Here is a 17,455-nt window from a genome sequence, read left to right as displayed (position 1 = left end):
CTCTCTCTCTCTCTCCCTCTCTCCATCTCTCTCTCTCTCTCTCTCTCTCCTGCAATATATAAATCTTAAAAGTGTGAAGTCCCAAGTTCAATCCCTACCATCACAAGTGCCAACAGAATGTTCAGGTTATCCCTGCCCCCTGCCCCTTTCTCTTTCTCATGTTAATAAATAAATCTTTTAAAAGAAAAAAAAATCCCAGAGGGTGATGGCAGGACATTCAAACAAGGGTGAGATCCTTATAAGTGTCAGTTTACACAAGACAGAGATGTCAACTCACACTGAGATTTGTGATTCCCACCTGGAACTTCATTGTAGCCTTTCCACAGGGTGATAATATCAACCTTATTTTCTAGAAGAGGACACAGAGGTGCAGAGACAGGGTGTGGCATGCCAGAGTCACCCAGCGCAGGAACTGCAGAGCTGGGATGTGAATTCAGGCCAACCTGGTGCCAAAGCTCTGCCTCTTGCCCTCTGGCTCCCTAGGGAGGCTGGGAGAACTTGGTCCCAAGTGACAAGCTTCATCAACAAGGCACAGTCCAGGGAGAGGGAGCAGCAGTGACTGGGACTGGCCCCTCCCACTGGGGCAAGCCACATAAACAAGCATTCCCAGGGCATCAGGGCTGCTGCACAGGGAAGGGGGTACAAGAGGACAAAAGGTCACTCCTGAGGAGATCAGGTTTTTTTAATTTTTTTATATTTTTATATTTATTTATCCCTTTTGTTGCCCTTGTTGTTTTATTGTTACAGTTATTACTGTTGTTGTTATTGATGTCGTCGTTGTTGGATAGGACAGAGAGAAATGGAGAGAGGAGGGGAAGACAGAGAGGGGGAGAGAAAGACAGACACCTGCAGATCTGCTTCAGAATTCCCCTGCAGGTGGGGATCCGGGGACTCGAACCAGGTTCCTTATGCCAGTCCTTGCGTTTTGTGCCACCTGTGCTTAACCCGCTGCGCTACCGCCCGACTCTCTCCTGAGGAGATTTTACATGAGACCCATAGACCCTACTTGACAGTTTCTGGAAATCTGACCCTGCCTCCTCTGTTTAAAATCCTCTAGGGGCTGCCATTGGCCTCAGAATAACTCCCAAAAGTTTAGTATCCTGCTAGACCAGGAAGGCAGAAGAGGTTACCTACCACCTGTCCATCCCACACTGGTCTGTACTTGCCATCACCAAAGCTTTAGGACACACTCTTTCCTTTTTCTTTGCTCCACCAATTCTTTGTCACCCTGCAATTGCTGGATCCCTCCATCCTATACAATGTACGTACTTGCTTTGACTCTTCTCTCTGCTAGAGAGTAGGCTCCATAAGGGTAGTAGATGCCTGGTTCACAGAGCTTGGTAGACCAGAAAACTGAATGTGTCTCCTACTACAAAACAAGGGCCCTACACTTGTCCTCCACCTCCTCCTCTCCACTCCTGTTCAACCTTCCTATTCTTATCCAGGTATTTTGAACCCCAGGTAGGAGCAGCCCTGGAGGAAAATGGAATCATCACACAGGATGTGCCCTCTACCTGCAAGCCCCAGGCTGGGTACTGTACCTCTAGTTGCTACATTTAACCCCCTACAAGTATCTTCCAAAAGGGAGTGCAGTAGTCAGAACATATAGCATCTCTGTCTTCCCGAGCAGTTTAAGGAAAGGGAGTTGAAGTCACCAGCCTGAAGTAGTAGCGGTCTAGAAGTGGAAGAGGCAAGAGCTGATGCCCAAGTACCTGGTGTCCTCTCTGCCCTTGTGACTCACTGTTCCCAGATAGCTCACTGGTTTCTAATCCGTGCCCCCATTTACACACACCTCAGGCAGATAGCTCCCTTGTCAGGTCAGCAAAACAGCAGTGTAGGAAACAGCTCCACTGTCAGCAAAAGGTCAATGTAGGAGTTACTCCTTCCGCCCAGCCCCCCCCCCAACAAAACCCCAGGGTGGGGAGCATAAGTTCTCCCCCTGGTCAACCGAACACTAATGTGGAAGAATAGGAGGTACACCCCATATCTCAACTCAGCAAAAGGCCAGTGTAAGGGACATTTCCTTATCACCCCCTCTGTCAGGACTATGACATGGACTAGGATGCACAGTCTTCCAAGGTGGGGCTCCCAGGGTGGGGCGGGTGGGGCAAGGGAGTACTAAGGTTGCTGGTGCTGCCTGGGAGGGAAGACTGCGGCTGGAGAGTGGGGCAGACTTGGGTCAGAGTTCTCACATGGCACTAATGAAATCAACCACCAGCCTGCACATCCCCCCCCCCCCCAGGGACCCTCCAGGCTCCAGCTGATGCAATGCCCAGGCCAGATAATTGTTTTCTTCCCTCTTTAAAGGGCCAGCTGTTGTTGCAGTGACAAACAGCAGCCAGACCCCTGACAGACCCCATAGAGGTTAGTATCTGATTACGTATGTAGGGAGTCCAGAGGGTCATAACTCAGCCCTGGGTTCCATAGAGTAAAATCCAATTACTGTCCAGAGACCAGAAGTGTCTGTGAACAAGGAGGGAAGAAGATACAATATCTAAGGCAGACAGTGCCTGCCTGACCCACAGAGACCACATGCCCCGAGGGAAGGGACCTTGGTCCCTGCTGGGTCCTCAGCCTGACTCCTGCCCGCCTGGCTCATCAAGTCCTTGGCACAGAGGTTGCTCATGTGTTCAGCAGTTATCTACTCAGTTCCCCTGAGTGCCAGGCCCTGTGCTAAGCAGCTCAAATCCACCATTTCATTTACTCCTCCCAGCAGACCTGGCAGGTGGGTCTATTTTATTCAAGTCGGCTTTGAGAGGCAAAGTTACTTCTACAATACCACACAATCAGAAAGTGTAAGGACATAGGTGGGAAGCCAACTTGGCTGGACTCTGAGCTTCATACCTTGCAGATGCTTAGGTCACTGTGGAACCTCAGGCTAGAGGTTCCTAAGCCAGGCAGGTTCTGAAAGGCACAGTGCTCAGTTCAAGCATAAGTTTCAAGGACCTCTTCCCCAAAGCCCCCCTCCTCAGAGAATGTCCCCAGGGATAGTTGACAGCTGCCAGATTACAGACTAATTGGTGGCTGTCAGCAACTGTGGGGCTGGCTATTAACCCCTTGGTGGTCAGGTTGAGCCTAGAATTATCCTCTCATACCACCTTAGGCCCCAAATCCAAATATCCTAGACTTAGGAAGTCACCACAAGCAAGAGCCTATCAGCTGTATAGAGGGCAAACGCTAGAAGAAGAAGAAGCTGTATAGAGGATTTGTATGAGAAAGGTCCCAACCACCAATAGCCAGAGCTAACCAGTGCTCTGGTGGGGGGAAAAAAAAAAAAAAAAAAGGAAACCAGCTCTAGAGGTGGCACAGTGGTTAAAGTATAAAGTGTTAGACTCTCAAGCATGAGAGTCTGAGTTCAATCCCCAGGCCCCAGCCTCGCATGTGACAGAGTGATAAAAGTGATGCTCTGTTGTCCTCTCTCTCTTTCTCTTCCTTCTCATAAATAAATATATAATTAAAAAATTAAGTCATCACAGTGAAAGGACAGGGTCAAAGGGGCAGTTCCATAGTCCCAAAGGGTCACATGGGAACAGTCCCTGAGTGGCCGTACCAGCTAGCACTCCTTGTTCTTGGGCCTTGAGTATAGCATAGCAGACCTCCATGAAGGACCACAGGAGCTAGGGGCCTTCCCTCAGTCCCCAGGCACAGGAGACTGAGGTGATGATGCCCACCTCTTAGGGCTGGTGTTCAGAGAAAGTGATGGGGGCATGGCTTCAGGCAGTATGAGATCAGCCAGGGAAGACGCCCTCTGCCTGAATGAAAAGGTGCCCACTGAGGGTCTTGTCAAGCCTTCCGGAACCCTCAATTCCTTCCTCCCCGTGGACTGCCCGGCTACCTTTCCCTAAAAGCCCTCTCTTTGCCCAGAGGGCTGGAGTGAGCACCGCCTCTTTTTCATCATGGGGCGGGGGTCCTCTGGGCACCACAATGGTGTCACGTTGGGAGAAAAGAGTGGCTGCTTCTCAACCAGGGCACAGGCAGCGGGAGGAAAGCGGGCTGCTTTCCAGCTCCCTTTCCAGGAGGGATTTTAAGCACTTTCCAAAAATGCCATGCAAGACAAATCTGTTGAAGCCCAGGGCCCCAGGTGCTCTGAGCATCAGCAAAGAACTCAAGACACTGGAGCCCCCAACCCCATTTTCTAGGCTTCCCTCAAACATGCCAAGTCTCCCTCTCACACCTTAGCTCCCACCCAGAGCCATCCCACACCCTGGGTTCATCTCCTGACGCCCCCCCACCCCAACCCCTCTCCAGACCCTCCCTGCATATTCAGATTCCTACATGACGCCTTCCGGCTTGGAGCCCCCTCCCTCCCTGCCCCCCCAGACCTCTGCAGCCCCTTGCCCACGTCCACTCCCAGGCGAGCAAGGCCTACCTTCCCGGGGATGGGGCTGGGGTCCAGACAGGGAGGGGTGCCCCTGAGCGAGGCGACTCGGCAAGGCGGGGCAGGTGCAGCCCCGGGACCCCGCCCCGCGGACCCGCGGTAGGCGCGGCCCGGTCCTAAGCCGGTGGCGATGGACTCCCAGGGGTAGGGGCGCGGGGCGGGGAGGGGCGGCGAGAGAGGCTCATGGGGGCATCGCCCGCCACCGGGCTGGGCAGCTCCGCTCTGCCCGCCTGCGCTGCTGCCGTCTCCGCAGCAGCCACCGTTCTCAGCCGCCGCCGGGTGCAAAGCCCAAGCCCTGGCTGGCGGGAGGCGAAGAAGGAGGCGGGGCCGCTAGAGGGGAGGGTCCAATGAGGCAGCACCTCCCGTTGTGGGCGTGGCCTAGAGGATAGGGTGAGTCTAGGCTTACCTTGGGGGGCGCCTATGCTAATAAATCTTCGAAGGGGCGGCTGAGTTTAAAGGATGCCCCGCGTCTCTCCAGGTGCCTGGAAAAAGCTCTTGTCTGGAGCTCTGCCCCCTCTGCACCTTCACCTTTATCTGTTTCTCACCCTTCTCTTTGGACCACCTCTCAGGACCTCAATGGCACCACAGTATGGTTAGACCTGATCCAAGTACCTCAACTAGTAAGAGAAGAGGAAGATGACTTTAAAAAAAGAAAATCGAATTCAATTTACAGATGGAAAAACTGAAGTCCTGAGAGGAGAAAAGATTTGCTAGACTTGGTCAAATATTGACTACTGAAGTAAAAGACTTAATGACGCAAAGTAAACCAATAGAGTGTCCTTCCCGGAAATTTATCTGCATATCCCCGCCTTGCCCTTTCCTTTCTCGAGTTCTGGTTTTCAAATTGAGGTAATTCTGTCCTTTGTCTTCCACATTGTTTGTTAACGGCTGGTAAAATAAGTAGTCTCACTGACGAGGGTATGGATTAACTATAAATGGAGGAGGGCAGGAGATAACTCGCCCCATAGCACACACCCTACTGTGCATGAGGCTCTGGGTTCAAGCCCCAGTACCACACAGGAGCACTGTGTATTGCACTGGGGAGCGCTCCATAGATGGTGGTGTGATGCTTTGATGTCTCCTCTTTCTCTGTATCTCTTTCACCCTCTCTTTCTAAAAAAATTAAACTAGGGGGAGTTGGGCGGTAGCGCATGTGGCACAAAGCGCAAGGACCCACGTAAGGATCCCAGTTCGTGCCCCTGGCTCCCCACCTGTAGGGGCATCACTTCACGAACAGTGAAGCTGGTCTGCAGGTGTCTGTTTTTCTCTTCCCCTCTCTTGTCTTCCCCTCCTCTCTCCATTTCTCTCTGTCCTATCCAACAGCGACCCAACAAGGGCAACAAAAGGAAATATAAAAATTTTTTTTAAAAAAGAAAATTAAACTAGGGAGCTGCTCAGTGGAAGGCACTGCATTAAAAACTTGTGAATGGAAAAGGACATTATTGTGATTCAGTGTCCATTTTAGGGACACTTAGGGACTCCTACATTGTGAAAGGGTAAACCGAGACCCAGCAATTTGGAAAGCCTGAAATTGAATCTCACAGTTGGCCAAAGAGGACTGGGACTCATAATATCATTCACATATTCAACTTTTATTATTATCTATTTTCCATCAGGTCTAGAATGTAGGACCTGTATTGTAAAACAGTTGTACTAGAACAGCAGATAGAATTAGACTAGGGGACAAAAGATGAAACCAGGGATGTTACTGGACTAACAGTGGATGGGAAGAGCAGAGCCTCTATGAAGATGAAATGGGAAAAAGAAGAATCAAAATTCCCTTGTGCACATCACATGTAACCCATCACAGAGACATGGAAACCAGAAGTCCCTTTGGAATTATGATTCCTTCACATAGCTGATGTAAATTTGGGACCTCTCCTGGAAAAATTTACAAATATGTACTTTGTTTATAATTTCAGGGATTCCAAAGCTCCACAGTGGCTTTCAGAAGAATTGGATATGGGTGAGGTGGGAGTTTATTTCTCAGTGCACACTGAAGAATAAATATTCAGGGTGCAGGTGGTGGCATACCTAGTTAAGTGCACCTAGTGCTATGCAAAGGGTGTGCACAAGAACCCAGGTTCAAGTCCCGGCTCCCCACCTGAGGGGGAACACTTCATGAGTGTTAAAGCAAGTTTGCAGGTGTCTGTCTTTCTCCCTCTCGGTCTCCCCTCCTTTCTCAATTTCTCTCTGTCCTATTGAATGAATTTAAAAAAAAGAAAAGAAAAAAGGGGGGGAATGGCTGTCAGTCATAGTGGATTTGTAATATCAGACCAAGCCCCAGAGATAACCCTGGAGGCAAAATAATAATAATAACAATAATAATAAATATTCAAAAGTAAAATTATCTTGGGGGGTGGGAGGAGGAGCCTGAAACAACTAGCAGGCAGGAGCTGGGAGGGGGAGGATTGCCTTATTTCATATGAAAGCATGATGTCAATGTATTTGAAACAGTATAGTAATAAAACAAAGTTCGATGAATAAATGATATAAAGTGGAGTGCAGAAAAGGATCTGGCCATGCAAGGAATTCAGTGTATAATAAAGATAGCATCATATGCTGTGGGAGGTGGCACAGTGTATAAAACATTGCACTTTCAAGCATGAGGTGCTGAGTTCAGTGCCCCGCACTGCATGTAACAGGTACACTAGCCTTCTCTTCCTTATTCACTCTCTCTCATTCTCACTAATGAATGTTGATGGTAGTGAGGGAGATACAGATGAGATACAGATTTTTTTCCCTCCAAGGTTATCACTGGGGCTCGGTGCCTGCACTATGAATCCACTGCTTCTGGAGGTCATTTTTCCCATTTTTGTTGCCCTTGTTGTTGGATAGTACACAGATAAATTAAGAGAAGAGGGAAAGACAGAGAAGGGGAGAGAAAGACAGACACTTGCAGACATGCTTCACCATTTGTGAAGCAACACCCTCCTGCAGGTGGGGAGCCAGGGGCTCGAACCCATATCCTTATGCCAGTCTTTGTGCTTAACCCGTTGCGCTATCGCCCAGCCCCCAGAGATACAGATTTTTTCAACAAATGGGTAATACAATTGGAGGGTCATTTACGAAAACAGAAGAAAATTATGTCCTTAACTTAATACCAAAACAAATGTCAGTTGGAACACATATTTAAATAACACTACAATGTACCAGATAAAATGATGAATGAATGTTTAATTATCTTGGAAACAAAAAAGGCTTTCTAAGCATAATGAAATCTAAAAGTCGAAGGGAAAACATTAAAAAAAATTATCAAAGGGGCAGGATGGTAAGAGCATCAGGCTAAGCACACATAGTAGGAAGTGCAAGGACCCACACAAGGATCTGGGTTCGAGTCCCCAGCTCCCCACCTGCAGGGGGGGCTCCATTAGAAAGCGGCAAAGCAGGTTGCTTTCCCTATCTACCCCTCCTCTCTCAATTTCTCTCTGTCATATCCAATAAAACGGGGGGGGGGGGGGAATGGCCTTCAGGAGCAGTGGATTCGTAGTAAAGGCACTGAGCCCCAGCGACAACGTTGGAAATAAATAAATAAATAAGAACGAATGAAAGAAAGAAACTTCTACTGTGGTCCGGGAGGTGGCGCAGTGGTTAAGGGACTAGACTCTCAAGCATGAGGGCCTGAGTTCAATCCCGGCAGCACATGTACCAGAGTGATGTCTGGCCCTTTCTCTCTCTCATCCTATCTTTCTCATTAATAAAATAAATAAAATCTTAAGAAAGAAAGAAAGAAACTTCTACTGATGAGCGATCATACTCTCAGTTCCGAAAGATTCCAAAAGACAAGTGACAAAATAGATGGGGTAAGTCTCAGTTATGCTCCACTCTAGCTCCTTCAGACCATCCCCGACTCTCCCCCCCCCTCATTCCCAGCCCTTCCCCAAGTCGAGGAGGCGATGAAGTTGCGGCTGTGAGAATCAAGACCAGGTACATCGCTGAAGCTCTTTCCAAGACGTCCTGGTCAGCGCCCACCTGGTCTGCGGCAGGAAAACCACGGAAATCCCAGCCCTGCCATCTGGGTCCACAGCAGGTGCCTTATCACCACCACGCCAGAATCCTCCCAGAGCCTGCTCGCCACTTCCCTCGGGTGGTCATTCTGAGAACTACACTCTTCGTTTCCAATTCATGCAGCGATTAGGGCACTTTTTTTTTTCTCCTTAAGAAAAGTAACAACTAGGGGCCAGGCGGTGGCGCACTTGGTTAAGCGCACACATTACAATGCGAAAGGACGTAGGTTCAAGCCCCTGGTCCCCACATGCAGAGGGAAAGCTTCATGGGTGGTGAAGCAATGCTGCAGGTGTCTCTTTGTCTCTCTCACTCTCTATCTCTCCCTTCACTCTCAATTTCTCTCTGTCTCTATCCAATAATAAATTAAAAAAAAGCAGGGGCCAGGTGGGGAGCACCTGGTTAAGCATACACATTACACTGTGTAAGGACCTGTGTTCAAGCCCCTGGTCCCCACCTGCAGGGGAAGCTTCACAAGTGGTAAAGCAGGGCTGCAGGTGTCTCTCTGTCTCGTCTCTATCGCCCCCTCCCCTCGAAATTTCTCTGTCTCTATCTAATCAATAAATGAATATAAAAAAATTCAAAAAGGTGACAACTAAACTTTTGAGAAAGCAAACACCATGTTTCAAATAGTGTACTGAAATACTAAGCATAGGATTTTAATTTGATCCCCAGAACTGTTCTTCTAAGTAGTCCCACTATATTGTTATCTCTATTTGACAGAGGAGAAAATGGAGGCTTTGGGAAAAGTGACTTCTCCAGTCTCTTAGCACTAGCATCTAACTTTAGTGTCCACCTTGCAACTCCTCTCTTAATTATAAGAAAGCCAAACTAACAGCAGGTTAAGCGCACATGGTGTGAAGCAAGGACTGGCATAAGGATCCTGGTTCGAGCCCCTGGCTCCCCACCTGCAGGGGAGTCACTTCACAAGCGGTGAAGCAGGTCTTCAGGTGTCTGTCTTTCTCCCCCCTCTCTGTCTTCCCCTCCTCACTCTATTTCTCTCTGTCCTATCCAACAACAATGACATCAATAACAATAATAACTACAACAATAAAACAACAAGGGCAACAAAAGGGAATAAATAAAAAACAATGAAAAAATTAAAAATAAAGCCAAACTAGTGCTAGAGGCTTCAGAGCTTGGTTCCAGGTTCAACCCCCTCCCTTGCACGTCCATATGCCAGAGCTGAGCAGTGCACTGATCTTTTTTTTTTTCTTTAAAATAAGTAAGTAAATAAACCATTAAAATTTAGAAAGAAGGTGGTCCAGGATGTGGCACAGTGGATAAATCATCAGACTCTCAAGCATGAAGTCCTGAGTCCAGTCCCCTGCAGCACATGTATCAGAGTGATGTCTGATTCTTTCTCTCTCCTCCTATGTTTTTCACTAATAAATAAATAAAATCTTTTAAAAAATTAGAAAGAAAAAGTGAAAAATTAATCCAAGTCATTGAAGAAGTTAAATAAACAAAAAGTTGTAAAAGTGAACCTTAATCCAGGTCTTGTCCTAGTACTAGGTTTCAGAATTGAGAAAAATAGCTGTTTGGGCTAGAGAAAAACATTGCTGATAAAGTGAGCCACGAAGCCAGCTGACGGTGAGTTGGCCACAGAAAGGAGGTGAAGGTGAAAAGGGGCCCAGAGGAGGGTGAGGGACAAGAGGGGGGCAGCAGCTAGAGGCTTTGGGGGAGGAAGCATGGGCCTTCGTGAGCAATGCAGAGAAGGCTGAATGGCACACCAGGACCAAGGAGTCTGGACACAGCAAGTCTTTGAAAACTTTTCTACATTTCACTTGACTTGGCCTAGCAGTCACCAACTCTGCCAACCATGCTCTCCGCTCAGATGCTTTGAACCTGAGTTCAGGGTACCATTACTCAAGTCTGGGAGTCATTTTTGATTTCTCCCTCATCCTCATCTCCACCTCGTTAATTATCAGGTCCTACTCAGTCTACCTCCTAAGTAATTCTTGGTTCACACATTGCTCTCCTCACCCACAGCCACTGCCCTTGTCCAGACTGCCTTCCTCTCACTCCTGAAAGCATCTGTGAGTTGTTCTCACCACCTCCATACTTTTCACACAAAAGAAATCCTTCTGAAGTAAAATTGGTCACATTTCCCTTTCCTACTGAAAATCTTTCTTGTTGATTTACTCAACAAAGATCCAGCAACAAATATAGAACAAGTATAGGCATATGCCCAGTACTGGGAACACAATAATGGGTGAAAGGCAACATAATGCCCATCAGAGTGACAGAAACCAGTCAAAGGGCAGGGCAGCCTAGGAGGTAACAAAGTTGTAGAAATACGGACTTCCAAGTCTGAGGTCCCAGGTTCAGTCCCTGGCACTGCATATGCCAGAGTGCTACCCTGGCCTCTCCTTATATCAGTCTCATGAAATAAAGAAAATAAAGTGGTCCCGGAGGTGGTGCAGTGGGTAAAGCATTGGATTCTCAATCATGAGGTCCTGAGTTCAATCCCTGGCAGCACATGTACAAGAATGATATCTGGTTCTTTCTCTCTCTCTCTCTCTGCCTGTCTTTCTCATAAGTAAGTAAGTAAATAAATAAATAAATAAATAAGAAAAAGAAAAGAAAATTGGTTGGGCTGTGGAGACAGCATAATGGTTCTGTAAAAGACTTTCATGCCTGAGGCTCTGAGGTCTGTTGGTTCACTTCCCAGCACCACCATAAACCAGAGCTGAGCAGTACTCTAGTCTCTCATCTAAATGGTGATTTTTTTTTAATTTCTTTATTGGGAATTAATGTTTTCATTCAACAATAAATACAATAGTTTGTACATGCATAGCATTTCCCAGTTTTCCATATGACAATACAACCCCCACTAGGTCCTCTGTTCTATATAGTGATTTAATGCTTATTTACAAGGTTATAATAGGGATGTAATTCCACACCACTATCCCCCCAACAGTAATCGTCATAGTTCTCCTAAGATCATAGTTATGGGTTGACTATATATTTTTTTTCTTTTTCAAACTCTTACGTTTCAATTCTATATATTCCATTTGTGAGTGAAATAATCCCATAGTTGTCCTTCCTTCTCCATTTTCCCTCTGAGGTAAGAGAAACAGTACCTGACTTCCTCAGGTGTACTCCAGAATCTCTTCCCTCTCAGTGATGGTGTAAAAACAAAGCTTCCATAAAAGTTCTGGGTCCTGATCAACAACGGTAGAGAATGTTCCATCCTCCGAAGGGTGGTTGGATAACATACTCTATCTACCACCTGAAGAAGATGGGTCCTGAAATTGGTGCAACTCGGAATGTTCTTACTGATGACCACAGAGTGCAAGTTTGGACCTACAGGGATGTAGAGGTCACATAGGCTCCTATGTTAAATATGGGCCCCAGATCAAATCGATGGGGTTTATAGTCAACAATATTTACACACTTTTCCCATATTTGGGAGCTACTCTCTTCCATGACCCAGCTTTCTAGCCCTTTATCCAGCCATGACATCATCTCTCCAGACAATAACCTGGGTCTACCTGCATATCCGATGTCAGGATCAGGAAAAAACTAATAAAGTCATGATCCCAGAGGTGGCGCAGTGATAAAGCTTTGGACTCTCAAGCGTGAGGTCCTGAGTTTGATCTCCCGCAGCACATGTGCCAGTGATGTCTAGTTCTTTCTCTCTCCTTTTATCTTCCTCATTAATAAGTAAATAAAATCTTAAAGAAAAAAAAAAAACTAATAAAGTCATGGATCCTTTTGAATATACCTAAAATAGACCTACTAGCTATTTCCAAAACAGAGACCCTAAATCTTCATCTGCAATATTCCAGCCTTTAGATTCATGATTAATCAACAATTCGTATGGCTTTATATGTTAACTCTTTTTCAGCCACCAGACAAGGTCGTCTGGCCAGGGAGGTCAGGATGGGATTGTAGTAACATCTGGAACTTGGTGGATGAAAGGCAGTAAGATATAAAACAGGGGAAAATGTGTAATAAACAGGGACCAAGGAGTAGGAACAGAGCCAATGAGCGCAGGGACACTAGCGTGGAAAGAAGCTAGACTTCTATTTTGAGTATTTCCTTGGAGTTCAGGACTTTAGTAATTTTTGTTCGAACTTTCTATCTCCACCTTTATTTCAATAAAATAAATATATATATATTAGGATAGAGGAACCCTTTATTTTTAGACACTTTCACAAATAGGTTTTCAGTAAATAAACTTTCCAGTGAAGAAGAGAACGTGAAAATCAGCCTCCAGGCATCTGCAGCTACTCTGCTCAAGGCCGAGGTTCTTCCTGGCCCAGGTGGTGAGGTGGAGGTGTGTACTTCCCTTCCTTCATCAGCTTATTCCGTTGTTTCCTAATGGCATTCAGACGATGAATCGTTTTTTGTCCGACACAAACATTCTGAGAGATCTTCCAGTTCTAACTTGCACTCCTTCTTTGCTTGAGTACGACCGATTCCATGTGCACATTCTATCCACTCTTTCTCAAAAGCATGGCATCGAGCTGGGATCTTGAAAGGCTGTTCAGCACTTTGGATTGTCAACCCAGTGTGGAGGTTAATGCCCAGCCTTTTCTGTATATCTAAGAAAGGCATGGCGATCCACCGTACAGAGATGTGCCCTTGTCTGCTTGCTGGATGCGCCGGAACTGGACTATGTGCGAACGACGTGCAGGCCTGCCGCAAAGGACGCCCGAAGCACGACACTTGTGGCACGACACCCGGCAGCTTCCTTCCTGTTGCCGTCAGTCCCCCCAATAAAATATTTTTAAAAGAAAACAAAATCTGTGGGGAGAATACAGGTCCAGGAAGGATTCATAGGACCTAGTGGGGATTGTATTGTTATATGGGAAACTGGGGAATGTTGTGTATGTACAAACTATTGTACTTACTGTTGAATGTAAAACATTAATTCCCCAATTAAAAAAAAAATTAAAAATTAGACAGTCTTTGTGTTGGTTCTCCAGAGACCTGAGTTCTGAGCATATGACCAAGTTCATCACCGCTGGTTGGTGACTCTTTGGTTCCTTGAACTGATCTCTGACTGTGAACTCTCGTAACTAACTGTGGAAACCAAATATGAACTACGACAATCCATCCAGTCTCATACAACTGACCATTCAGAGCCTGATGAAGGATGACAACTTGGCTATCTCTTCCCTGAAGGACATACCTGATGCACTCTTACCCAGTCTGTTTCTGAAAGCACATATTCAAGGATGCTACAAGACCCTGAAGGCCATAGTGCTGTCCTGGCCCTTTGAAAGACTCCCTCTGGGATCCCTGGTTCATGACAGGGCTCCTGAGAATCCAAGTTTCAAAGCTGTGATGGATGGAATTGATGTCCTGATCAAGCAGAAAGTTTCCCCCAGCAGGTGCAGATTACAGGTGCTGGACTTACAGTTCACTGGGCAAAAGTTCTGGAACACATGGACTGGATCCCACCTCCAAGCATACTCACAAAAGAGAGAACTGATGCCTGAGGGAACTTCAAAGAAAGAGAAGGCCACACCCTACTTGGAGGTGTGTGTAGACCTCTACCTTGGTGAAGAACAAGTTGATAGGTTTTCCACCTACTTGCTGAACTGGACCAAAAAAAAGAAAGGGAGTGCACCTTTCCTATAAGACAGTAAGGATACATTACCTGACCAGAAAGTATTTCAGGTTTCTGTATGCCGTGTCATGCTGTGACATCATGGAGCTGGGAATCCATTGTACCTTGCCATTCTCCACCCTGCGCATGCTTGCTAACCTGCTGGGCATGCTGAGTAACCTCAAGAGACTGGTGGTCTGCATCAAGATTCCTACTGCAACCACCCCAGAAAAGGCAGAATGGAGGTTGCTGTCTATCAACAATTTCACATCTGAATGCTCCCAGCTACTTCATCTTCAAGAGCTGTACCTGGAATCTCCCTCCTTCCTCAAGGATCATCTGCACTGTCTGTTCAGGTGTTTTAATACCTCCTTGGAGGTCTTCTCACTCACTAACTGCAGATTTAGAAAAAAAATATTGACTCACGTGTTCCAAAGCCCATGTATCAGTCAACTGAAGGACCTGTGTCTGAAGGGAGTCCCCTTAACCTCTGTCAGTAAGTGCCTGCGATCTCTGCTGGAGGTAAATGCATCCACCCTCCAGCACCTGGACCTGGGTCTGTGTGGCCTCCAGGACCCCCAGCTTGAGGTCCTGCTCCCTGCCCTGAGCAGCTGCTCCCAGCTCAGATCCTTCAGCCTGCATGGGAACCGCCTGTCCATGGCCACCCTGGAGAAGCTGCTGAGCTGTACCTCGGGCCTCAGCAGGTTAAAACTAGAGCTCTATCCAGCCCCTCTGGAGAGTTTCAGCCCACAGGGAGTTTTGCAGCCTGCAACATTTAGGTTGCATTGTACTCATATCATAAAGATTCTCAAGGACCTTAGACACTCCAGGTCCATTGTGGTGAGCACTGGTCAATGTTCTTCATGTGCTGAGAAGATGTTCAGAAATGGGGAGCCCATCATTCTACCCTGTAAGTCTTGTGTCAGGAAATTTAAGAAGCTGTCAATAGACTGACAAGAACTGACATCTTATCAATTTTGTTTCTCACTGTGCACTCAACCCTGCTTCTGACACCAGGTCCATGTGACGGGAAACAAACAGACCCAGCATCAGTGCTAGACTGTAGTAAATGGATTTCACTTTGGAATTTGAAAGGGTCTTTAGGGAATTTTTCTTTTTTTATTTTTATTTCTTTATTGGGGAATTAATGTTTTACATTCAACAGTAAACAATAGTTTGTACATGCATAACATTCCCCAGTTTCCCATGTAATAATGCAACCCCCACTAGGTCCTCTATCATCCTTCATGGACCTGTATTCTCCCCACCCACCCAACCCAGAGTCTTTTACATTGGAGTGATATGCCAATTCCATTTCAGGTTCTACTTGTGTTTTCTTTTCTGATTTTGTTTTTAAACTTCTGCCTGAGAGTGAGATCAGCCCATATTTATCCTTCTGTTTCTGACTTATTTCACTTAACATGAATTTTTCAAGGTCCATCCAAAATCGGCTGAAAACGGTGAAGTTACTATTTTTAATAGCTTGTAGTATTCCATTGTGTATATAGACCACGGCTTGCTCAGCCACTCATCTGTTGTTGGACACCTGGGTTGCTTCCAGGTTTTGGCGATCTCAAGTTGTGCTGCCAGGAACATATGTGTACGCAGATCTTTTTAGATGGATGTGTTGGGTTCCTTGGGATATATCCCCAGGAGAGGAATTGCAGGGTCATAGGGTAGGTCCATTTCTAGAGGAATTTTTCTAGTCTAAAGAGAATTATGAATTTTGTAAGTAACTCAATCAGAATTTGGAGCTGTAGTTTGTGTTGCAGTCCTTGTGGGAGATTTTCCTTTGTGAATGTTTCCTTTTTGAAATGTTGAAAAATAAAATGGATCTTAATGCAAAAAAAAAAAAATTAAAAATTTAAAAAAATTTTTAAAAAAGAAAACAAAATCTGATAAAAAAAAAAAAAAAAAAAGAGGGCTGGTCCGGGAGGTGGCTCAGTGGTCTTCTTCTTCTAGCGTTTGCCCTTCTTCCGTAGCCAGTCAACAGCGTCAGGTTGAGCCTGATGTAAAGTTTCGAGACCTCCTTTGAATCTGGAGAGGTGGCAGTCGTTGACTATGTGGGTCATAGTCTGTCTGGAGCCGCAGGGGCAGTTCGGGTCGTCTCTGGCTCCAAGGAACTAGACTCTCAAGCATGAGGGCCTGAGTTCAATCCCTGGCAGCACATGTACCAGAGTGATGTCTGGCCCTTTCTCTCTCTCCTATCTTTCTCATTAATAAAATAAATAAAATCTTTAAAAAGGAAAAAATATATATTAAAAAAAGGAAATTAATCCTTCCATTGGCCGTGTACACACACATTGGTAAAAGCCCACCTACCCTAAGACTCAGCATAACTGTCATCTCCTCTTGGAAGTCTACCACTCTCCCAGCTACCCCTGCCTCCTCCCCAGGCCAAGGTGGTTTGTGTTGTAACAGCACAGTAAAGCACAGTGGTTAGCCAGATCAGACAGCTGTGCTGCTGACTAACTGTGAGCCAGTCTCTGAGCCTATTTCCACATATGTCAGCTTCAGTGTTACGTTCACAGGGGAAGCTGTAAAGGTCAAATGGGAAAATGTATGGTAGGGGTTAGGTGGTGGCACACCCAATTAAGCACACATACTACCAAGCACAAGGACCTGGGTTCAAGCCCCCACTCCCCACCCACAAGTGGTAAAGCAGGTTTGCAGGTATGTCTCTTTCTCTACCTCTCTCTATCTCCCCTGCTCTCTCAGTTTCTCTCTGTCATATCTAGTAAAAAAAATAAAAATAGAAAAAGAATGGCCACCAGGAGTGGTGGATTCTTAGTGCTGGCATCAAGCCCCAGCAAAAAAACTTGGAGGCAAAAAAAAAAAAGAAAGAAAGAAAAGGAAAATCTATAGGAAATGGTCAACAGTGACTGGTACAGAATATCCAGTCAGGGGGATAGCTCAGTGGTAGAGCATTTGACTGCAGAGCACCCAATCAATGCTGGTTGCTATTACTTTGTTTAGATTTAAAAAAAAATTAATTTCCCTTTTGTTGTGGTCCAGGAGGTGGCACAGTGGCTAAGACATAGACTCTCAAGCATGAGGTCCTGAGTTCAGTCCCCAGCAGCACATGTACCAGAGTGATGGCTGGTTCTTTCTCTCCTCCTACCTTTCTCATAAATAAATAAATAAATTCTTTTAAAAATTTTCCCTTTTGTTGCCCTTGTTGTTTATTTTTGTTACTGCTGTTGTTGTTGTTGGATAGGACAGAGAGAGATGGAGAGAGGAGGGGTAGACAGAGAGGGGGGAGAAAGACAGGCACCTGCAGACCTGCTTTACCGCCTGTGAAGTGAATCCCCTGCAGGTAGGAAGCTGGGAGCTCAAACCGGGATCCTGATGCTGGTCCATGTGCTTTCCGCCATGTGTGCTTAACGCACTGCACCACCGCCCAGCTCCTTTGTTTAGACTTTTAAAGCACTCATACATTCTATTCTTTTCTTCTATCTTTATCTTAGCTAGACCACAAGCTACTTGGGACAGGGACAAGTGGGAAGAAG

At 46.2% G+C, this 17,455-nt stretch overlaps 2 protein-coding genes and 1 pseudogene across 4 annotated transcripts in view; 1 reads left to right on the top strand and 2 right to left on the bottom strand.

Annotated features, from left to right (window-relative positions):
• The window catches only part of RIMS3 (regulating synaptic membrane exocytosis 3), a 64,189-nt gene extending 59,509 nt beyond the window's left edge, over positions 1 to 4,680 (bottom strand). For all 3 annotated transcript variants that reach the window (XM_060206141.1, XM_007536091.3, XM_060206142.1), the window contains exon 1: positions 4,370 to 4,680. The gene's annotated coding sequence lies outside the window, so the exon portion shown is untranslated. The remainder of the gene's footprint in view (positions 1 to 4,369) is intronic.
• Positions 4,681 to 12,509: 7,829 nt separating this feature from the next.
• Positions 12,510 to 13,011, bottom strand: LOC107523330 (NADH dehydrogenase [ubiquinone] iron-sulfur protein 5-like; annotated as a pseudogene).
• Positions 13,012 to 14,048: 1,037 nt separating this feature from the next.
• On the top strand, positions 14,049 to 14,900 carry LOC132542380 (putative PRAME family member 26). The gene has a single exon (XM_060204954.1). It carries the CDS (start codon positions 14,049 to 14,051, stop codon positions 14,898 to 14,900), a length of 852 nt encoding a protein of 283 aa, XP_060060937.1.
• The last annotated feature ends 2,555 nt before the right edge of the window (positions 14,901 to 17,455 follow it).

Source organism: Erinaceus europaeus, chromosome 13 (genome assembly GCF_950295315.1).
Source record: "Erinaceus europaeus chromosome 13, mEriEur2.1, whole genome shotgun sequence".
NCBI lineage: Eukaryota > Metazoa > Chordata > Mammalia > Eulipotyphla > Erinaceidae > Erinaceus > Erinaceus europaeus.
Note: the sequence above shows the minus strand (reverse complement) of the source record. Positions and strands in the feature narration are given on the sequence as shown.